Source organism: Trichechus manatus, unplaced genomic scaffold (genome assembly GCF_000243295.1).
Source record: "Trichechus manatus latirostris isolate Lorelei unplaced genomic scaffold, TriManLat1.0 scaffold00137, whole genome shotgun sequence".
NCBI lineage: Eukaryota > Metazoa > Chordata > Mammalia > Sirenia > Trichechidae > Trichechus > Trichechus manatus.
Window position 1 is genome coordinate 1,887,605 of NW_004444073.1, and position 24,081 is coordinate 1,911,685.

The 24,081-nt window shown below is 46.3% G+C and overlaps 1 protein-coding gene across 1 annotated transcript in view; it reads right to left on the reverse strand.

Annotated features, from left to right (window-relative positions):
• Nucleotides 1–213: 213 nt before the first annotated feature.
• The window catches only part of EEPD1 (endonuclease/exonuclease/phosphatase family domain containing 1), a 161,650-nt gene continuing 137,782 nt past the window's right edge, over nucleotides 214–24,081 (reverse strand). The window contains exons 4-7 of the mRNA XM_004385306.2: nucleotides 17,900–18,034; nucleotides 13,815–13,953; nucleotides 2,730–2,924; nucleotides 214–954 (exon numbers count right to left, since the gene is read on the reverse strand). Of these exons, the coding sequence (XP_004385363.1) occupies nucleotides 755–954; nucleotides 2,730–2,924; nucleotides 13,815–13,953; nucleotides 17,900–18,034 (669 nt within the window). The 3' untranslated portion in view covers nucleotides 214–754. The remainder of the gene's footprint in view (nucleotides 955–2,729; nucleotides 2,925–13,814; nucleotides 13,954–17,899; nucleotides 18,035–24,081) is intronic.

A 24,081-nucleotide genomic window follows, 5' to 3' on the forward strand; every position in this document is an offset into this window, starting at 1 on the left:
CCATTCACTACTTTATAAAGATCGCAGGCTAGTTGGTGGGAGTATGGGGGTTTCCATGCAGGGTGTCAAGGCCGCTCCAAGGTGCAGGCTCTGGGAGGGTATGCACATGCAGGACGCCGTCAGCCCCCAGCCCCACCCACTGGCATCTGGAGGGCTGGCGAGCCCGCACAGGGGACCCAGCACCAGCTCTCATGGTAGACAGGCAGATGTTATCTCTGTTTATTTTTTCAAAGCAAAACTAAAAAACCACCACTCAAAATATTTGAGGGGAGTGCTCAATCACAGTTAAAAAGCTTTATGTAATATGCAGTGCGAACTTCACTGACTGCGGGTCAGAGGTCAGTGTTCCTGACAGGGCTGGGACAGGCCTGGGAGGTCTCAGCATCCCACTCGCTTCTCTTCGGCCTCCATCACACTGTTCTCTCGGTGAAATGCTGGCGGGAGAGAAACATGCCACAACCCAGTCAGAGCAGACGGCTGTGCGATTCCACCGAGGTTGGCACCATCCGTACAGGAAACCCATTTCCGTTCCCTACTGGGCTTCTGATTTCACCGTCCGTCACAGGAAGTGCCCCTCACGCCCTCCCCCCATGAAGGTCCTAACACTTTCACAAAGAAGGCAGGCGGGCCAGGTCCAAGTTCTTAGAAGGCAGATGGAAGGGCAGTCCGGCTCGTGGCCCAGTCCTCACCCAGAAGGGCTGACTCCTTGCCTGTGCCCCACTGAGCCTGAGGGTGAGACATCGATTGGGTGTCATCATCGTTCGTGCTTAATGTTGGCTTCATTTCTCTCCAAGGTGACCCCACTGCCATTCCGAGGGCCTTCCTTCTTGTTCCAGTCCCTTTCGGTGTAAAACTCGGCTAGCACGGGGCAATGTTCAGAAGCCACTCCACCCCAGGACCAGTTGTCCGGAATCCAAGGGTTTGTGAGACCTTCTCTCACTACAGCCCAGTGACCTGAAGGACAGGGACAAGAGACCCAGGAATCAGGTTAGAGGGATGGGGAAGGGTCACAATCTGGCAAGTGGAAGGCCCATGGCTGCAAGCCCAGGTTCCTGCTGATACCCCTCAGTTTTCTAGCTTGCCTGTGCAAATGGAATGCCTTAGCCAATTTTATTTTCTGGATGAATGAGGGTTTACCCATTTAGTCACTGAAACTACCCTGAGTCCAGGCGTCCAGCCCATTCAGATGTGCATCCCCATATGGACTGATCTCCTCGTTATTTATGGATCCCGCTTCTAATCTGACCAGCATGTTAAGCATTTGACACAGGGACAGACGCCTCATAAAGATGTTCAAAGTTAAAGTCTTATATTGCGAAAGAAAAGACACTAAGGGGGTGGGGTGGGGATAATACATTCTTCCTACAAAATAGGTAATACAGAGAAAGATACAGGGCTTAATGAGAAGTACAGGTATTTCAAAACAAAGATTTAGAAATACATAAAACAGGAGGTGCATTTGAACAACGAAATAACAATTATGAAAATTACAGGACAATGAGAAAGCAATTGCTGTGGTCCTCAGTATAAGCCATGTCAAGGCTAATGTAAGATCTACTGGGAGATGGTCAAGAGAGGGGAGGCCTGGGTGCTGGTCTGAGGTTTGGCCTAGCCAGCTCACAGCTCTGTGATGGTGGCATCTCCTCCCTGGCCTCAGTTTCTACAGCTTAACTGGAAGGGGGCAGATGAAATGATTTCTAGCTTCCTTGCGGCCCTGCCTTCTGGGGTTCTCCTCTCTGTGAGAGCAGGTCACTTTCACCGGCACCCTCCTGGGACCCTGGGCAGGCTGTGGGCTGGACTCCACTCCTGGCCAGCATTGTGTTTCTTCAAACCACCTCTTGCCTAGTTTGATGATCAAGTCATTCCCCTTGAGACCCACTGCTGTCATCCTTTGGGCCCTCCCACGACAGAGTCTGATAGGTAACCTATGCCCAGAGAGAGGTAGAAGTAGCTGGTGCCAAAGCCAGGACTGGAAATCATAGGCCTGAGGCCCTCAGCCTTGGCTGCACACAGGTCTCCCATGGTGCGGCCCAGGCATCAATACTTCTGTTTTCAAACTTCTCACAGAAGTATGACATACATCCATTGGTACTTTGTCAAGCTTCCAGCCAGGGTTGAGAAACTTGTCTACACTTCTGATTACCTTTTCCCTGACAAAATGTCTATCCTACAGGTCACTAGTTTGGGGGCAAAAGTGTGACTGCCTTTCAGTGCTGAGATGACACAACAGATCCAAGTCATCTGAGAGTCCTGTCTAAAGTACTTCTCCCATTCTATCATGACACTATGGGACATGTCTGCCACCTCCACCTCAGGGCACTCGCAGCATGTCAGTAAACGGTATTCCATAACACAGCACTGGACAGGTAACAGGGCTGGATGAATGTTTGCTGAATGACTATGTGTCCTTAATATTAGGGTAAGTTATCAGCTCATCTCTGAATGAGGACTCTGCTAGCCTACAACCAGGTGAACACACCTTCCAGTTTACCTGGGACATAGCTGGTTTGTACCTGTTCTCAGTCACTTAGTGCTATGTAATTATTTTTAACATCCCCTCTGTTTGAATGATAATCACAGTCATCCGAATGATAACCTTATAAAGCCCCACAAAAGAGAAAGGACCACTCCTGACTCCACTTAAACCAATCATCTGGAGCTGTCAGCTCAGACAGTTTTCTCTAACTCCGTTTCTGAACAGGAGAAGGAACCAGGGGGTTTGGCTTTACCTGTGAAAAGCTTCTTTAAGCTTTTACTGATCCAGATGTTGTCCAGGGACTTGGAGCCTTGAGGGTTCTTGGTGCTGATGTTGGTGAAGGTATGTGCGGGGATCAGGTGGTAGAATTTTTCTTTCCTCAAGATATCGTAGTCACTGCTATCTGGCCCTTGACCGAAATCCCCTAAAATAATCACGTCTTTTTCTCCTGCAAGTGGAAGAAAGAAGAAGAATTTAAGAGCTGGTGAGAAGTAATGCCCACCACTGACCAGAGCCCCATCTAAACGGCACCTCGATGATCTGATCTGACTCCCCAGGGCTGGGGCTGCTGGAATCGTTCTCATTCTCCCAAGTTTCTTGTGAAAAAAACCCTGGAAAGTCTAGCTTAAAAATTAAGAGTAAGCTAATAACACACCTGGAAGTGGGGGTGAGGAGGGGTGTGATGCAGAAATCAGTTCAAGCTCATAGGTTCCAAATCTCATAGTAGAAAAAGGCCTAAGGGTCTTGCTCAGATTTTTAACAAAAGCTCAACAAATATTTGTTGAATATTTGCTAAGGGCCTACCTGTGCAAAGGGATTCAGAGATGAATAAAACAAACTTCACTCTGTAGAAGCTCAGAGTCTAATGGGAAAGGCAGACTGGAAAACAGACAAGAGTAGAGCATAGGTGTAAAAGCAAAAATATGTACAGGGTACAGCATGGCACAGGGGAAGAGTGGTCAGGGAAGGCTCCCTGGAGGAGGCAGTGCCTGATCTGGGTCTTAGAGGATGCACAGGAGTTCTCAGGTCAACAAGGAAGAGAGGGAACCTGTGCGAAGGCAGAGAATTGTGGAATAGCCTGGTTTTGGGGTGGGGGAGCTGTAAGTAGTTAGGTGCTTTTGGGTATAAGGTACAAAGAAGGGAGTTGTTAAAAATGAGGCTGGAGATGTCAGCAGCAGCTAATCCTTTAATGGAAAGTGTGTTCTGTCTCCCTGAGGTTCAAATTCAGATCAGTGGACCAGAGGAGAAGGCTGGGTCTTCCCGGCATTCAGTGAACTGCCCATAGCATCCATCTACCATGTCGATGGATACAATCTATTTTACCATTGTCCTGTTGCTGGCCATCTTTTAGGTTGTCTCTATACCCACTTCTGTAAATAATGGTGAAGTGTGTATCTCATTCAAAAATCTGTGTTCCTGCTTTTTTTTTTTTTTAAATAATATTTTATTGTATTTTTGGTGAAAGTTTACACAACAAATTAGGTTCCCATTTGACAATTCCTATACAAATTGTTCAGTGACGTTAGTGACATTTTTCACTGTGTCAACTTTCTCTTTAACTGTGTTCTGGTTGTTCTGTTTCTAGTGATCTAATTTCCCTGCCTTCTTATCTTCTCTTTTTTGCCTTAGAGTAATTGTTGACCTTCTGGTCTCATATATTAAAAACCCATTGCCATCGAGTTGATGCCGACTCATAGCGGCCCTAGGTATGGATGGACGGAGCATTGAACTCATGGATAATATCCCTTATTTTGTGTGCCAATCTGTTATTTCACTAACAGTGACCTTAGGGATAGTTTTGGTTCAAAGTTTAAAGAGTATCTCAGGGTGAGAGTTTCAGGGAGTCCTCTAGTCTTAACTGGTCCACGAAGTCTGAACTTTTTCATAATTTGAGTTCTGTTCCGCATTTTTCTCCTGTTCTATCAGCGTCCATCTATTGTGGCCCTGATCAGAACAGTCGGTAGTGGCAGCTGGGCTCCATCTAGTTCTTCTGGTCTCGGGGTAGCTGAGGCCATGGACTAGTTTCCTCTCTGACATTTTGGTTTCCTTCTTTCTCCTTCGCTCCTGACAAGTAGGGACCAATAGTTGTATCTTAGATAGCTGCTTGCAAGCTTTTAAGACCTCAGATGCTACTCACCTCACTACGATGAAGAACATGAAGTTTGTGAACTATATTATGCCAACTGACTGAGTTGTCCCATGAGTCTAAGGTGCTAAGCTTTCAAACCCAGGAAACCATTCTCACAAGGTCTTTGGTTATGTCTGAGAAGTATCTGTAACTGTGTCTTCCATGAATATATATGCATGCACGTACGTATCTGTACATACACGTACATAGATACTTCTATCTGTGCACACATATGTACACACCTGTACCTACCTGTCCACATATATGCCTATACACATACATATGTGACTATACATGCATTTTTTGGTTATTGTTGGTGTTGTCAATTATATGTCATATTCTTTAGCACAAACACCCTTTTCTTTTGTGTGCTTCTTAGTGGCATTGTTTATTTTGGTCAAGCTGTAGTTCTGTCCCGCTTTATGTCCTTAATGTAGAGTCCCAGTTTAAAAGGCTGGTCATTGTTGAGGTTCTTGATACGTATTGCCAACCTACTTTCCAAAGCCTGCTCCAACTTCAGCTCTCTCCAGCAATGTGGGGATGTACTCCTTACTGCACCAAAACTGAATATTATCATTAAAAGATTAATTTGATACATGAAAACAGTGACTTCTTTCTATTTGGGTTTCTTTGATTATATTTTTTATATGTTCGCTATCTGTATTTTTCCTACTGTGAATTGCATGTCCTTTGTCTATACTTCTAGAAGGTATTAATGTTTTATTTATTGATTGGTATAAACTCTTTATATATTAGGAATATTGACTCTTTGTCCTCTATAGGAAGTGTGTTTTCTAGTTTGTCGTTTGCCTTTTAATTTGGTCTCTGACCAAATTAAAGCACACAGAAGTCTGAAATGTTTTTATGTATGTAATCTACCAAATGTTCCTAGAGGTGCCTCCCAAATCTAACAAATATTCCATTTATTTTTATGGTTTCATTTCTTGCATTTGACTCTTTAATCTACCTGGAATTTATTTTAGCATAATAAGGTAATAAATCTAGTTTTATTTTTCCCACAGTTAACCACTTATGCCAGCATCATTTCTTGAAAAGTCCTTTTCTTTCTCAACTGAATTGTGATGCCAACCTCTCTCATTTTTCACATCTTAAGTACACTGTATCTGTTTCTAAGCCTTATCTAATCATCTATGTTTATTCTTGAGCCAGTACCATGATATGTTTTATTATTATTTCTTCATTAAAAATATTTATATATTATCATGCTAGAGTTTCGATTGTGAATTTTTTTATTAAATTCATATTAACTTTATTTAATTTCCCTATCTCCAGTTAGCCAGAGGAGACCATTACCTGTTCCTTGTGTCTCCTTCTAGACAGTTCTACACATACATATGCACGCAGGCATAGTTATTTTCACATAAATGATAGTAACCTCACATATCAGCCTTTACCTTACTTTTTCACTTGTCAATATATCCTAGAGATGGATCTGGTTCCAATCAGCAGTTTTCAAACGTTATTTTTCTTTTTCAAATGGGACTCACACAATGAAATCCCAAAATGGAGTGGGTAAAAGTAGAACTGCTGATTGAAGCAGTGGCAAGGGGTATGGGTGAGGGTGCTAAAGAGTCCTTTGGGCACTGGGGAACTTCAAAAAATATTAATTGCACCCCCACCGTCAGAGATTCTGATTTAATTTGTCTCAAGCAGGCCTGGTCCTCTCAGGTGTTCCAATGGGCAGCCAGGCTTGGGACCTGCAAGGGCAACACAGGGCTCAGTTTGAAGCTCACTGCAGGAAACCTATACCTAAATTTCGTACAGGTGGATTATCTTGAAATGTATGGCTTCTCATCCAAGAACAAGCTATGTTCCTCCATTTAGTCATCTTTCTTTTTTTTAATGTTCTTTAGTAAAGTTTTCTTCATTTCACTGCCATATTTCTAAGTATTTTATATTTTGATTTTTATTATGGATGGGCTCTCTGCTTTCTAGTGTTATATCTTCCAACTGGTTATTGCTGATATGGAATCCCTGGGTGGTACAAACAGTTAATGCACTCGGCTGCTAACCAAAAGGTTGGAAGTGCAAGTCCACCCAGAGGCATCTCAGAAGCAAGGCCTGGTAATCTACTTCCAAAAAAATTAGCCCTCACAAATCCCAGGGAGCACAGTTCTACTCTATGCACATGGGGCCACCATGATTTGGGGCCGACTCGACAGCAACTTTTTTTTTTTTTAATTGCTGATATATAAAAATGTTCTAATTTTGTATTTTTATTTTGTAACAGTTTTCTTAATTCTCTTACTAGGACTAGCAGTTTTTAAAATAACTCTACGAAGATTGTTAAACTGACAATCATATTCTCTAAAAGCAGTGACTGTTTTGACTCCTTTCCCTCCAGTATTTATACCTCATTTCACCTTATTAATTTCAACTAGCTAGAGGGAAGAGCGGAACCCTGCGTGGTACAGGTGGTTAACATGCTTAGCTGCTAACCAAAAAGTTGCACCCAGAGGAGCCTCAGAAGAAAGGCCTGGTGATCTACTTCTGAAAAACCAGTTGAAAACCTTTGGAAACCTTTGGAGCACAGTTCTATTCTGACACACATGGGGTCACCATGAGTCAACGGAAGAGCAGTCACATTGTTGTTAGGTGCTGTCGAGTTGATTCTGACTCATCAGAAGGAAACACTGCCCGGTTCTGTGCCATTCACACAATCGTTGCTATGTTTGAGTCCACTGTTGCAGCCACTGTGTCAATCCATCTCCTTGAAGGTCTTCCTCTTTTTTGCTGACTCTCTACTTTAACAAACACGATGTCCTTCTCCAGGGACTTGTCCCTGCTGGTAACATGTTCAAAGTATGTGAGACAATGTTTCGCCATCCTCGCTTCTAAGGAGCATCCCAGATGTACTTCTTCCAAGACAGATTTGTTTGTTCCTCTGTCAGGCCATGGTATATTCAATATTCTTCACCAACACCATAATTCAAAGGCATCAATTCTTCCTCAGTCTTCCTTATTCATTGTCTAGCTCTCGCATGCATATGATGGGATTGAAAATACCATGGCTTGGGTCAGGCGCACCTTAGTCCTCAAAGTGACATCTTTGTTTTCGAACACTTTGAAGAGATCTTTTGCAGCAGATTTGCCCAATGCAATGAGTCGTTTGATTTCTTGACTGCTGCTTCCATGGGCATTGACTGTGTATCTAAGTTAAATGAAATCCTTGACAACTTTGGTATTTTCTCCATTTATCATGATGTTGCTTATTGGTCCAGTTGTGAGGATTTTTGTTTTCTTTATGTTGAGGTGTAATCCATACTGAAGGCTGTAGTCTTTGATCTTCATTAGTAAGTGCTTCAAGTCCTCTTCACTTCCAGCACGCAATTTGTGTCATCTGCATATTGCAGGTTTCTTAGTCTTCCACCAATCCTGATGTTGCATTCTTCTCCATATAGTCCAGCTTCTTGGATTATTTGCTCAGCATACAGACTGAATAAATATAGTGAAAGGATACAATCCTGATGCACACTTTCCTGATGTCAAAATACGCAGTATCCCCTTGTTCTGTTTGAATGACTGCCTCTTGGTCTATGTACGGGTTCTGCCATGAGCACAACTAAGTGTTCTGGAATTCCCATTCTTCACGGTGTTATCCATAATTTGTTATATGATCCACACACTCGAATGTCTTCGAATAGTCAATAAAACACAGGTAAACATCTTCCTGGTAGTCTCTGCTTTCAGCCAAGATCCATCTGACATCAACAATGATATCCCTTGTTCCACACCCTCTTCTGATCTGGCTTGACCTTCTGGCAGTTCCCTGTCAATGTACTGCTGCAACCACTTTTGAATGATCTTCAGCAAAATTTTACTTGTGTGTAATATTAATGATATTGTTCGATAATTTCTACATTCTGGTGAATCTCCTTTCTTGGGAATGGGCACAAATATGGATCTCTTCCAGTTGGTTGGCCAGGTAGCTGTCTTCCACATTTCTTGACACAGACAAATGAGCACCTCCAGTGCTGCATCCATTTGTTGAAACATCTCAGTTGGTATTCCGTCAATTCCTAGAGCCTTGTTTTTTGCCAATGCCTTCAATGCAGCTTGGACTTCTTCCTTCAATACCATCGGTTCTTGATCTTACGCTACCTCCTGAAAATAGTTGAACATCCACGTGGCTCTGTGTATTCCTTCCATCTTCTTTTGATCCTTCCTAAATTGTTCAATATTTTACCCATAGAATATTGCAACTTGAAGCTTGAATTTTTTCTTTAGTTCTTTCAGCTTGAGAAATGCTGAGTGTGTTCTTCCCTTTTGTTTTCTAACTCCAGGTCTTTGCACATTTCATTAGAATACTTTACTTTGTCTTCTCAAGCTGCCTTTTGAAATCTTCTGTTCAACAATTTCACTTCATCATTTCTTCCTTTTGCGTCAGCTGCTGTACATTCAAGAGCATGTTTCAGTCTCTTCTGAGATCCAGAGCAGTCACAGTGCACCGTTAAAACCAAAACAAAACCAAACCCTGAAGAGTAGCATATTTGAAAACAGTGGCTCTTGGCCCCTGTTCTAAAACAAAGCAGCTTGAGGGCTCTGGGTATGGAATCCTGGTTTTGTACTCACCAGTGCTGTGAACTTGGGGGAGCTTTTTTGTCCATAAAATGGGGAGAACAATCAATTTCCACAGGTTGTTGCAAGGACTAGATGAGCTGTTGTAGGTGCCTGGTACGGGGCATCTCACGTCACATTCAGGTCCCTTCCCTTCAAGTTCCTTAAACTGGATTAATAAGAATTTACCCAAGAGACATTCCCCACATCCAAAAAAAAAAAAAACAAAAACCCTGTTGCCATCAAGTTGATTCTGACTCATAGCAACCCTATAGGACAAAGTAGAACTGCCCCATAGGATTTCCAAGCAGCGGCTGGTGGATTTGAACTGCTGACCTTTTGGTTAGCAGCCAAACGCTTAACCACTGCCCCACCAGGGCTCCAGCAGAGGTTAATTATCTGTGTATAAATGAGGCCTACAAGGTGATTTCAGGGCCAACATGGAAAGGTTTTCTCTTTAAAGTATTTTAAACATTTCTCCCATGGCCTGATTTACACTAGTAATTGGGATAATTACAAAGTAAGAATTTTCCAAACAAAACAAATAGAAAATCTAAAAAGAAAAAGACAGGCCCCAGCTAGGATTCCCATAAGCCCCGTCCAACACGTCTCCCTGTGAGGTTCACTTCAGGGTAGTCTCATCACCACAGGGAGTGGCGCTTCTGTTACATCTTGCAAGGGAGACATTAAGGAAAACAGTTCTAAAGTAGGACCACATGTATCTGACACACTTGGAAAGCTTGTTCCTTGTTCCAGATACAGTTCAGTAATAATGGCTGCTGCTTGCTGTTAGCTGCCGTTGAGTCAGCCTCCAAATCCTGCTGATCCCGTGTACAAAGGAACAAGACGTTGCCTGGTTCTGCACCATCTTCATGACTGCTGGCATGACTTGAGCCCATTGCTGCCACCGCTGTGTATTTTAAGTGCATTCCAACCTAGGGGGTTCATCTTCCAGCACTATATCGGACAATATTCTGGTGTGATCCATAGAGTTTTCACTGGCTAACTTTTGGAAATAGATTTCTAAGCCTTTCTTCTTTGTCTCTGAGTCTGGAAGCTCTGCTGAGACCTGCTGGTATTTGAAATATCAGTGGCATAACTGCCAGCATCACAACAACATGCATGTTACCACAGTACGACAAACCAACAGGTGGAATGATGGCTTGTTGTTGTGTGCCGCTGGGTCGATTTCTACTCACAGTGAACCTACAGAACAGAGTAGAACTGCCCCATAGGATTTCCAAGGCTATAAACCTTTATGGAAGCAGACTGCCACATCTTTCTCCTGCGAAGGGGCTGGCAGGTTCAAACTGCAATCTTTTGGTTAGCAGCCAAGCACTTTAACCACTGCACCACCAGGGCTCCTGATGGAACAATGGCTACCAGAAACCAAACCCGTTGACTTTGAATTGATTCCGATTCATTGGGACCCTATAGGGCAGAGTAGGGTTTCCAAGGAGTGGCTGGTAGATTTGAACTGCTGACCTTTTGGTTAGCAGCCGAGCTCTTCACCACTGCACCACCAAGGCTCGGGAATAACGGCTAGAGGGAAAGAAATCTTCAGTGAAATGACAAAAGCTACCACCAGAGGGCACTTATGTATTCCAGATGACACCCTCCTCCACGGCAAAGAGAGGGACAAAAAGCAATAGGATGAAAGGCATTTATTGCAGCTTGACAGTATGGTCACCAGAGGTGTATTTGTACACCTCACTTTATGTCATAACAACCTTGGCACTCAAGTCAGGGTGAGCCTGAGCTGTCTTGAGAAATGAATCCCAACTTCCAACAGGAAAGGTGACTTGAGGATAATACTAACGATCACACTCATACCTGGCCACCACCAACGACCATCCCCTGAGCCTCTCTGTTCTGAGTCCTTCCTTGACAGCACACCACTGAGTGACTACAACTCCACTGTGCAGGTAAGAAGCTGAGGCTCCCAGAGCCACTCAGGCAGCTCTCAGATCCAGGGCTCTTAACAATGAGCTGGAATGGACGCAACCCATGGACACAGGCTGCTTGCTGTTCCTTGCAGTATCCCAAGTGCCTGGAACAGTGCCTGCCACATAGGAGACGTTCGATAAATATGTGCTGAATAAGTGGATAAATTAGGCAGGAGGAATACCTCAGAACAAGGGTGGAATTGGTGTTGGAAAGAAAGAAGGGAAAGATGCTACATTTCTTGAATAACTAAAGGTTTTAAAAGCCCGAGGAGAGGTTCCCACAGAATGAAGGAGGTGTTCACTGGGATGCAGACCTGTAAAGAGTTCAGGCCAAAAAAATCAGGAGAAATGCAAGCGCTGAGCGTCAGTAAACCCAGCTCTGTGAAACTTTACGAATGAAGACAGCAGTTCTTTCTTTTCATAAGTGGGTGCATCCAGATTCCCTAAGACTCATCTTTCAGTGAAATCAGCATCTGTGATGACTCCGGGGTCACTCTTGCCTCTGAGGGGTCCCTGGAGTTGCCTCCTAGAAGCCATCAGTCTGGGCAGGCTCCTTTCTCATTCCCTTGGTTCCCAGAAGTGAGGGGAGAATGACCGGGGCTGATTTCCTCAGCATCCTTATAATAAGTGCCAGTGACACCAGCAGGGACTGGTCCCCACTGAGGGATTATCTACCCAGATGTAAGCAGTACTATGCGCCATGCTTTACTCTTGCTGAGTTCTCAGAGTAAGACCTTCTCCTCAAGCTGTGGCAGCGTCTGAAAGAAGAAAATTTCACCAGGGGACTGGCACACTCTCCACTGAGGTCAGCTGCATACACTTCCGAGCAAGGCGGAGAGGCCCAGAGTTTGCTAATCAAATCGGTTCTGTTTGCTTGGAGAGAAGCCATTGGAGAAAAGCCAATGGAATGAAGGCTTAGCTTTGTTTGAGCTGAAAAACCTCTGTTAATCTATTTACCTGGGCTGCACCGTGGGCTGCCAGAACACATCCTGAACCCTCGAGTCCATAGTATCATCAGTTAACGATTAATTGCATATTAGTTACAGGCAGCGGATGTAGAGAACACCTGGGCAGTCAAGGCCAGGCCAGGCTGTGAACTGATAGTCCCCCAGCAACTTCAGACAACAACCTGCCCAGACTGTTTGGCAGAAGCCTGACCACTCCCTGGATATCAGAACAGCCAGTGACTGCCTGAGGCTCTCTGAGAAGTAGGAACAGACTTCTTTCCTTTGTGCTTCCATGAAAAGAAAAGGAAAAGCTTGGGATCAAGAACAATAGAAATGTCCACAGATCCTAAAAGCTATAAAGCCATTCTTCCTAACAGGTTAGAGACTACCTGTGGGTGAACAATTTCCCCTGCTTGGGTGGAGCACCACTCTTTTCTGACGTTTTTAGCCCACCACAGCCAACACCAAACCCGTTGCTGTTGAGTGGATTCCAACTCATGGTGACCTCATGTGTTTCAAAGTAGAGCTGCACTCCATAGGGTTTTCTTGGCTGTAATCTTTAGGGAAGCAGATTGCCAGGCAGGCCGTTCTTCCATGGTGCCACTTGGTGGATTTGAATTGTCAACCTTTCAGTATGTAGCTGAGTGCAAAAGTTTGTGGCACCCACGGACAAGGACTCATGATTTAAGATGAACACTGCTCACAGCATGTCCTGGCTCAAAAATGTAAGCTTGGACTTGGACTAAAATATTTTTGTAGCTGAATCTTCATGAACCATCCACTGCGCAGGGCCAACCGACCAAGAGAAGCCTTAAGAAGCTAGAGAAGAAGCTTTGGTGGCGCAATGGATACTGGTCAAGACGCGAGAATACAGAAAAGACTTTCAGACCTCCTCAATTAGAGGAGGCCAGTGCTTGGAAAATCAAGCCAAATTGCAAACGTCATAGTCCTAACAGCCTTGTCAACTTTTCCCTTTGATTTAACGAGTAAATCGAGCACAGAAAGCCTTCTCTGTTCATCAGGGGCAGGGCCTAGAAAGTGAAGAGCCCTCCCTTCTTTGCAAGTCCTGCTCTTTTCAATGCTCTCTTAATTCTTCAACATTTTTAGAGTCAGTTCAGGTGCACTGAGCACCCTCCACGTGCTGGGTACTTCCACAGACGTGTCTGAGTGAACCCCCTAGACAGTTCTGTGAGTTAGTGTCATCCGTTTACAGATGGGGGCTGGAAGTGGCTCAGTGACCTGCCTGAGGTCCCACGGCTAGCAAAGAAGCTGAGGGGAAAATCCAGCTTTTCTGACAGGCTCCAGGCGCCTTCTGTGCTATCGGTATCCCACCAGGGAGAAAAGCTCAAAGTCACTACTCTTCAGGAATTTAACATTTCCCCTCGTCACTCTCCAGCTCTCTTTGCCTTAAGAGTATGTGTGAGTCTCCAGGTGGCACTCTGGGGTAGTACACCTGAGACAGGCGCATCCAGGAGAAGTTGTCATGGGGGAGCATTTTGCCACTTGTGTTTCCCCCTAATCCTTCCCATGAAAGAGACTGAAGAGCCACCTTGGAACCCATATGTCAGGCCCACGTTGCAGGGGGTGGCAGGCTCCATCAGAGGCAGGGGTCTATCTCCCCTGTATACATGGCTGCACAGATGTTCAAAGATAGGAGACCCTGGCCTATGTATCAGGGAGACAGCATGGAGAGGAACCTCCCTCCCTGCTGGCTGAGCTGTGAGGAAGACCATTCCTACCTTTCAGGGACTCCTGCAGGGTCTGTGCGAAGCTGGCCAGGCGGAGGCCATCAGTGTGATTCTTGCTTGGATTCTCAGCCCCCGGGAGGGTCAGGGTTGCCAGGTGAAGGTTCACAAGGGTCAAGTCATTACTTCCCACCTGGGCAGGAAACAAAGAAATGGGAAAAGGCTCAGATGCTCACGTTTCCTGTCTCAGTTACAACCGACTCAGCCTCTGCACAAAGTTGATGATGGTAAACAAAACCAAGGCCAGCCCACGACTCACAGGATAGTGCTTCACACAGGGGGCATCATCTTAGGATTCTCCCAGGGCACCTGCAGGAACAAGACTGATCTTGATCTCCCCCAACATGGTACCCCTCCAAACTCGTTGCTTGTTGAGTCAATTCCGACTCATAGCAACCCTGTAAAACAGAGCAGAACTGCCCCAAAGGGTTTCCAAGGCTCTAATCTTCACAGAAGCAGACTGCCACATCTTTCTCCTGTGAAGTGGATGGTGGATTTGAACCACCGACCTTTTCATTGGCTGCCAAGTGTTTTAACCACTGCGCCACCAGGGCTCCTTTGGTATCCCCTACTCTTCCTTAAAAACCAAACCAAACCAGTTGCTGTGAATTGATTCTGACTCATAGTGATCCCACGTGTTGCAGAGCAGAACTGCCCTCCATAGGGTTTTCAAGGCTGTGACCTTTTAGAAGGAAGCAGTTTGCCAGGCCTTTCTTCTGAGGTACCGCTGGGTAGATTTCAGCCACCAACCTTTTGGTTAGCAGCTGAGTGCTTACCATTTGTGTCACCCAGGGCCTCCTACCAGTTGCCCTCAGGTCAATTCTGACTCATGGCAACCCCATGTGTGTCAAACTGTGCTCCATAGGGTTTTCTATGGCTGATTTTTCAGTTCTGATTTCACCAGACCTTCCTTTTGGTTATTAGCTGAGTGCTTAACCTTTTGTATCACCCAGGGACTCCTTAAAAAAAAAAAAACCAAACCCACTGCAATGAGTTGATTCTGATTCATAGCAACCCTACAGGACAGAGTAGAACTGCCCCATAGGTTTCCAAGGAGCGGCTGGTGGATTTGAACTGCTGACCTTGTGGTCAGCAGCCAAATACTTAACCATTGCACCACCAGGGCTCCAGGGACTTCTTAAAACCAAACCAAACCTGTTGCTGTTGAGTCGATTCCAACTCATAGCGACCCTATAGAACAGAGTGGAACTGCCCCATAGGGTTTCCAAGGAGTGGCTGGTAGATTCAAACTGCTGACCTTTTGATTAGCAGCCAAGCTCTTAGTCACTATACCACCAGGGCTCCAAGGATTCCTTTTTCAAAAAAAAAAAAAGCAACCCAAACCCATTGTCATCAGGTCAATTCCAACTCACAGTGACCCTACAGGAAGGGTAGAGCTGCCCCATAGGGTTTCCAAGGAGCGGCTGGTGGATTCAAGCTGCCGACCTTTTGATTAGCAGCCAAGCTCTTAACCACTGCGCCACCAGAGCTCCAGCGACTCCTTAAAAAAACAAACCAAACCCATTGCTGTTGAGTCGATTCCAACTCACAGCGACGCTATAGGGCAGAGTAGAACTACTTCGCAGAGTTTCCAAGGGGTGCCTGGTGGATTCGAACTGCTGACCTTTTGGGTAGCAGCCGTAGCTCTTAACCGCTGTGCCACCAGGGCTCCAGGGACCCCTTAGGGCCTGGTAAATTGGATGTATTTGGAAATGTAAGGCTTTTTTTTTCCTTCCAAGCAACCATAAAGAAGGAGGAGATGGCTCCATCAGCTGGCTGTTAACAAAGACTTAGGGCTCCTACCCGTGTGGCTGCCTGTAAGTCCCCCTTGAGGCTCCCCAGCTAGGACCTGCTGCCTCCTCCTCCCCCACGTTCCACCGACTCCTCTCTGTGCTCTATGTCCTCTGGGGATGCTGCCCCTGATGTTCACTTTCACCTGGCTTCATGTGTGTGAAGAACAAGGCTCCCAGAGCACTGGCAGCCCAGGGGATGCAACAGACCAGCACCCCAGGTTGTAGGCCACAGCATCCAGGTGAGCACCCACGAAGTCAGCATCTGTCTCCTGAGCATCCCGGCGTTACTCAGCTTGCTCAGAGTTTCATAATCTGCCCCTCTATTTGCCATGGCAACAAACATCAGACACTGCCAAGAAGAAAGGGGTGCACGGCCTGCCTTGTAATGACACTGGCTGGTCCTAGCTCCTGCCCTCCTTGGTCAGGGTCAGTACAGCTGCTCTCCACACAAAAGGGCACCAGTGTGGGGTTAGGGGGTTTTAAAGAAGATACTTGGCTGACTGACATGTCAGTTCCACTGGTACAACCATCAGAAACCCCCAGGTGTGTGTGTGTACACAGAACCCCATCAATACTTCAGCTACCAAGTGTGAGTGTTCACGGGCGCAACCACAAACAAGCCCAGGTGTGTGTGTACACACACCCTGATCAACACTAGAGCTACAGTGTGAGAGGCGCCATGGGTGTAACCACAAATACCCCCCGTGTGTGAACGTGCACAGACACACGCCCATCAGCACCACAGGGACAAGGGTGAGAAGGGCCCTGGGCTTGTGCTAGAGCCCAACAGCCCCAACACATGGGCTGCCCCATGTGGCCCAGCCCCCTGCTCCTACCAGAGAGAACCTGCTGGGGTCAGAGGTAACCCTCAGGCTCAGGACTGCTCTGGAACCACAGCTTCGAACTGGTTTGTTCTGCTTCGAACCCCTGCTGAGAATTTGCATTTCCACCCCGGATATAGTGAATCAGAATTGGCATTTTAACAAGATCCCCAGGTGAGTCTTATGTATGACAAATTTTGAGAACCACTGCTCTACTAGTGGTTCTCAGAATCGGTCCCTAACCAGCAACATTAGCATGCCTGGGAACTTGTTAGAAATGCAAATTCTCAGCAGGGGTTCAAACTGGAACAAATAGGTTCAAAGCCCTGTCTGGAGCCCACAAAATGGGGGAGGGAGGGTGTCTCAATGCCCTGCAGTGATAGGCTTGCTGGGCTGTGGCCAAGATCACCCTTGCCTGACCCTGTGATTTCACAGGTAAGGGCCATGGGTTCAATGATTGCGGACTTGGTGATTTGTTTTTGCTCCTGGCTTCTCCTCCCTCCTGCTGCGTGGTTCATTAAGCTTCCCAAGGGCGTGCAGGGTCGGTGAGCCCGGCTCAGATCAATCTGCTTAGCTGCTCCCACACTCTGTCGGACAGAGGCGCCCACATGGGTAAGGGCTGCTTTAAATCCCTCTCCCTGGTCCTCCACACCTAAATGACCCCACAAAATTCATCCTTCTCCCTGGTAATGAAGGAATCAGGCCTGAGTGCAGATCTGCTGCCCTCTAATCCACCAGTGCCCAGAGGGCTGAAGGATCCCTGAGGGTGTTTTTGAAAAAAAAATAGACATTCTTGGGTTCTAGTCCAGAAAGTCTGATTCTATATGTCTGGAGGTGGTGGTGTTAGCTGCTGTTAAGTTGGTCCCTGACTCATGGCGACCCCATGCACAATGGGATTGGACCGTCATGATCCATAGTGTTTTCATGGATTGATTTTCAGAAACTGACCACATCAGGTCTTTCTTCCCAGTCTGTCTTAGTCTGGAAGTCCACTGAAACCTGTTCAGCATCATAGCAACAACGCAAGCCTCCACTGACGGACAGGTGGTGGCTGTGCATGGGGTGCCTTGGCCAGGGTCGAACCCAGGTCTCCCACATGGAAGGCGAGAATTCTACCACTGAACCACCAATGTCTCCTATGTCTGGGGTAGGGACCAGGAATCGCTTATTTAAAAAATGTTCCCAGGTGATGTTGACGTGTGTCAGGTTTGGGAGCCAGCCATCTGGTCTCCCTGCCCAGGTGCCATAGCAGTTATTGGGGCTGAGAGTTCTTCCAGACCCCTTCTGTTCCTGCCCTGGACAGGGTCACCGGCCATGGGAATCCAAAAACAGGTTCTGACCCAACCCTGAGAGCCAAAATCAAGTCAAAACGGGGAGGTGTCAATTGCCCACAGTTCTAGAAACAGAAACTTCTTTTTCCTTTTAAGAAAGAGAAGCGGGATGTCATGGACAATAAGCAGGGTACCTTGAAGTGCGCGAGGTAAGGGCTGGGATGCGTTGGTTTTCCATGTCCGTTGCCCGGCATGCTCTCCAGAAAAGGGGTGTCTTTCAGCTCCATTCCAGCTGCAGAGTCCCACAGGAAGCCTGAGTACCCCACACCCTGCAGGGGAGAGGGCAGACAGAGCTGGTGAAAAGCGGGCATTCACTGGGGTTCATCTTGTTGCCAGCATCTTCCTTCATAGGGTTCAGTCCCACTGGGGAAGATCTTCGCAGGAGGGTGAGGGAGAAAGTGAGAAGCAGCAGGCTCTGCCTCTTAGTCCCCAAAGGTATGTGCACAGGCCTGTTTCTAAAACAAAAGGACACACAAAAGCTACAGCACATTCCTCCCTGTCCCCTCCATTTCACACCCTGCCAATTTCAGAGCTTCCTATGCAATCAGGGTTGCCTGCGTTCTTCTCTTTTGGGGGGAGGGGAAGTGGAGGAAGCCCAGCTGAGGCAGTTATTCTTGTAATCATCATACCCTATAAGGGTGCAATTCATACCCTCATTTGCCAGATGAGGACACTGCTGCTCAGAGAGGTTAAGTAACTTCCCTAAACCCCACAGCTGGTCAATGGCAAAGCTGGGAATCAATTATGAGACCCCAAGGGGCATGTTGTGCTTACTGATTAGTTGCTGCTTAGAACAAACAGTGCCCGGGGTTGGGAAGATGGTCTGTCGGACAGCCTTGCAACCCAGAACATTCCCGGATAATGGAGGTGGGAACTAAGCCTCTCTCTGTCTGTTTCTTCTTCTTTATCAGGGAAACTCGTTCCCTTCACCTGCAGCATAAGAGGGGTGCATGCAGACCACCAGCCCTACATCAGCTGCAGAGTGAGACTCACTGGCCATGGGGACTGGTGCCCGCTATTGAAGCTGACTTTGCTCTGTCTTCTCTATGTGAGTAAAGTTCTCTAGTATTCCAACCAGTGCCTGTGTGAACTGTGTCCTTCTTGACCTCGGACCTTGGTTTGACACCTGGTACCTAGTAAATGCTCAGTAAACATTTGCTGGATGAATGAAAGTCAGAGCTAACCATTCCAATGGTTTAGAACTGGGCAGTCAAGGTCCCTGGCAGGTGGACGGGGCCACACCAAGGTCTAAGCTGCACCACAGGGACCCTGTGAGTCCCAATGTTGTGGACTGAATTGTGTCCCCCCCCCACAAAAAAAATGTGTTGAATTCCTCGCCCCTGTACCTGTGGCTGTGATCCTGTTTGGAAATTGGAATTTTTCTTTTGTTAGTAAATAAAGTCTCATACCAGTGTAGGGTAGAACCTAAACCTTATCTTGTCTTAGTTATAAAAAGACCAGAATAGACACAGAGAAACTCACATGGAGGAAGGCAGATGCCATGTGAGGGTCGTCAAGGAACCAAGGATGCCTGGAGCTGGAGCCAAGGAAGGAACCAACGTGGCCAAGACCCTGAATTTGGACTTCTAGCCTCCAGAACTAACTGTGAGAAAATCAATTTCTGTTCTTTGAAGCCACCTGCTGGTGGTATTTGTGTTACAGCAGCACCAGGTAACTAAGACACCTGGTGAGTGGGGCCGGTCCCGGTGCTGTCTCTTCAGTCAGAGAAGCCACTCTGATTTGCCTGCTTTGTGCCACTGCCCCGGGGACTTATCGTGGGAAGAGGAAATGCTTTTCCTCCCCACCCCAATTTTAGCCCAAGAGGCTCTATTGGCCTTGAGAACCTTACTCAGCCATGTTGCCTGGTGGGCACAGCAGCGCCATCTGTACTGCTCACCACTGCTCCTCCACGCTGGGTCTGCACAGCCATCCCCCTGGCCAGCCTCTGCTGGGTCACAGCCTCGCTGGGCCTGGCACCTCGACTGCTTGTGGTGTGTATTTAGGAATAGGGTAGGAATGCCGGAACAGTGATTGGCATGTCGTGTACTTCCATGTTATAAAAACACTGGAGAGTGTCTTAGTCATCTAGTGCTGCTATAACAGAAATACCACAAGTGGATGGCCTTACCAAAGAGAAATTTATTCTCTCACAGTCTAGCAGGTTACAAGTCCAATTTCAGGGTGTCAGCTCCAGGGGAAGGCCTTCTCTCTCTGTTGGCTCTGGGGGAAGGTACTTGTCACCAATCTTCCCCTAGCCGAGGAGCTTCTCAGCGCAGGGACCCTAGGTCCAAAGGATATGCTATTCTCCTGGCTCTTGTTTCTTGCTGGTATGAGGTCCCCATGTCTCCCTCCTCACTTCTTTCTTTTGTATCTTAAAAAAGACATTGGCTCAAGACACAACCTAATCTCGTAGTTGAGTCTTGCCTCATTAACATAACTGTTGCTAATCTTGTCTCATCAACATCACAGAGACAGAATTCATAACACATAGAAAAATCACATCTGGTGACAAAATGGTAGACAATCACACAATACTGGGAATCATGGCCCAGCCAAGTTGACAGATATTTTGGGGGGACACAATTCAATCCACGACAAAGAGTATTTTAATGTATTTTAAGACTAGGACTGAGCACTAGTTAAGACTGAGAAGACCTGGGTCTTAGTCATGCTCGTGTCACCGAGCCGCAGGACCTCAGATGAGCCTCTCAGTTTCCTCAGGTGTAAACAAGGTAAATATGATTTGCCCTGTCAGCTTTAGAATGCTATCCCCCATTCACTGTTTCCCAAACGTGGTACCAGATTAACCTTCTTATAGTGTCACTCAGGTCACCTCCTGCTCACAAACCTTCGGTGGCTCCCTGACGTCCACTGAATGAGGAGCCCTCCAGGGTAGGGGCAGCACCTTCCTCTCCCACAGCGCCTTACATACCTGCTCACACGTGTCCCCAGCAGGACTGGGCTTTCGTGTTTCCACACTTCTGTGCAAGCTGCTCCTTCCACCACTGGTTTCTTACTATCCTTAGGGGACTCTTTCCCAATAGCCCCCCACCCCCACTTAGGCGGACCCCTCCCTCTCTTCCACCAGAACATCTAGACCTCAGTATGAGGCAGTGAGGGAAGCGTAGACTTTAAAGCCAGACAGAGCTACCTAGGTTCAAGTCCAAGCCCCACCTCTCATCAGCTGGGTGACTTCTGGACAAACATTTCATCTTACTAGGTCTCAATGTTCTTATTTGTAAAAATATCCCCTCAGCAATGGTGTAAGGACTAGAGATTTGAATTACAGGTGCCTGGGCATCATTTTGAGGAGCACTGGTAGCACAGTGGTTAAAGCGCTCAGCTGCTAACCAGAAGGTCAGCGGTTCGAACCCACCAGCTGCTCTGTGGGAGAAAGATGTGGCAGTCTGCTTCTGTAAAGATTTACAGCCTCAGAAACACTATGGGGCAGCTCTGCCCAGTCCTATAGGGTCACTGTGAATCGGAATCTACGGCAGTGGGTTTGGTTTTTTTTTTTTTTGGTTTGGACATCATTTCAGGCATCTGAGAAACGGCAGCCACTGCTATCATTTTCTCATGTCTGGCTAAAGTAGAGTCTGAACATTAGTGATCTGCAGATATATGGTGTTTGAAAACATTTTTAGATAATCTGCCTATATTTAAAATGCAGGCAATCACACATTAGAATCTCAATATTTGCTTTTCTTGAGAAACTGGAAGATTTGGCCACACAGGGCCCACAATCCTACCTGTTAACACTGGCTATACCTGGGCCTACTGCAGCTTGGCGCAGGTGTGAGCTCCCAGCTCGACACAATCCAGCCTGGCCTGCTTCTCTGTACAATCTGCCGGGCCCTGGGCTGTGCTCTGTTAATGGAAAATTTCAGCACGCGTTGTCTTTTAAAATCCTTCCAGCCATCAGGGGAGCTGAAGACGGGGCTGTTGTCGTTGTGTGCCTTTGGGTGGATTCTGACTCATAGCGACCCTATAGGACAGAGAAGAACTGCTCCATAGGGTTTCCTAGGCTGAAATCTTTACAGGAGCAGATCGCCAGGTCCTTCCTCCCACAGAGCCGCTGGGTGGGTTTAAACCACCAACTTTTCGGTTAGCAGCTGAGCTATTGCTCCCGTCTTGCAGATGAAGGAGCTGAGGCTGAGAAGTTTAAATGGCTTAAACTTGAGTAAGGTTACCTGTCTTGTCCCTGTAACAGGTTGTGAGTTCCTTGAGGGAAGGGGCTAGGTCTGGCTCAGGTTGGAATCCTCACTGGGGCTTGAAAAGAGTAAAAATTGGAGCAGGGTTGGGTCACTGGGTTTGTTTTTCTCACCAATGTGTATTGGGCTCATAACACAGTGTCTGGCATGTAGCACCCTCTAGTAATTATTTGTTGAATGAATGGATCAAGTGCGTTGAATGGACTATAAAAGCTTTGTGAATGCTGAGGCACCTACATATAAAGTGCTATTAAAAAAAAAAAGCAAGGTGATATTATTATTTCTATGTGGACTGAGGAGGGAGAGCTATGGTCTAGAGTTGTAAAATTGGACTAACCAATTGCCATAGAATCAATTTGACTTAAGGCAACCTCATGTGTGTCAGAGTAGAACTACTCTATAGGGTTTTCAGTGGCTGATTTTTCAGAAGTAAATTGCCAGGTCTTTCTTCTCAAGTGCCTCTGGGTGGACTTGAACCACCAACCTTTCCATTAGTAGCTGAGCACACTAACCATTTGCACTACCCAGGGACTCCCTGTAAAAACTCTCTATATTCTAAGACAGCTTTAATCCCAGTCTACTGGGATTGCATAGCGACTGTCAGATGCAGTAACCATTTACAAATAATTGTGAAACAGTCCAAAACAAAAAACCCAGATGTTACAGACTGAATTGTATCCCCCCAAAAGATATGTTGAAGTCCTAACCTCTGGTATCTGTGAGACCTTGTTTGCAAATACAGTCTTTGAAAGCAGTAACAGTTAACATGAGGTCATACTGGAGTAGGGTGGGTCCTAATCCAATAAGTGGTGTCTTTCTAGAAGAGGAAAGAGAGACAGAGAGAGACAGAGAGGGAAGACAGCCATGTGACAGTAGAGGCAGAAACGGGTGTGATGCGGCTGCCAGCCAAGGAACCTCAAGGACTGCCAGGAGCCACCAGAAGCTAGGAGAGAGGCAGAGAACAGATTCTCCTCTGAGCCTCAGCAGGAGTTAACACTGCTGACACCCTGATTTTGGATTTCCAGCTTCGGGAACTGTGAGAGAATAATTTCTGTTCTTGTAAGCTGCCCGATGTGTTGTGATTTGTTATGGCAGCCCTAAGAAATTAACACAACAGGAAATAAAATTCACATGCACATTTTTAAACAACAATGGGCTCAAACAGCAATGATTGTGAGGATGGCACAGGACCGGGCATGATTTCATTCTGTTGTGCAGAGGGTTGCTATGTGTTGGACTCGACTCGATGGCAGCTGACAACAATAACAGCTTATGAAAAGAGTGGGGGCTATTGCCAATAAATGACTAGATACTTTTAATCCAGTATATATTTATGACTTAAAAGCCCCATTGATCAATATCAGCCACATACACAAGTACAGCGCATGTGTATTAGGTATAATGGAGATAAACACATAACATCCGCATTTACAGGAAAACTCTATAATGATTTTTTTAACTCATGATTAACTATCAGGAGTATTTATTTTTTAAATCTCAAACCTCACTGACATTGCAGATTCCAAGGTGAGTAAAAATGGGTCTTGAATATGGTGTGTAGGAGTGAAAATGTATCACATACAGAGTTACCCACATCTGTATGGGTGATACTGACAAGAGAAAATTCCAAATCAAAATCTGCTGAAAATTTCAACAGATCATTCCTGTTATGGATTGAATTGTGTCCCCCCAAAATGTGTGTCAATTTGGCTAGGCCATGATTCCCAGTACCGTGTGACTGTCCAACATTTTGTCATCTGATGTGATTTTCCTATGTGCTGTAAATCCTACCTCTATGATATCAATGAGGCAGGATTAGAGGCAGTTACGTTAATGAGGGAGGACTCAATCTACAAGATTAGATTGTATCTTGAGTCAATTTCTTTTGAGATATAAAAAGAGAGGCCAGCAGAGAGACATGGGGACCTTATACCGCCAAGAAACAAGAGCCAGAAGAATAGCGTGTCCTTTGGACTCGGAGTCCCTGCACTGAGAAGCTCCTGGACTGGGGAAGATTGAGGACAAGGACCTTCCCCCAGAGCTGACAGATAGAGAAAGCCTTCCCCTGGAGCTGGCGCCCTAAATTCGGACTTCTAGCCTCCTAG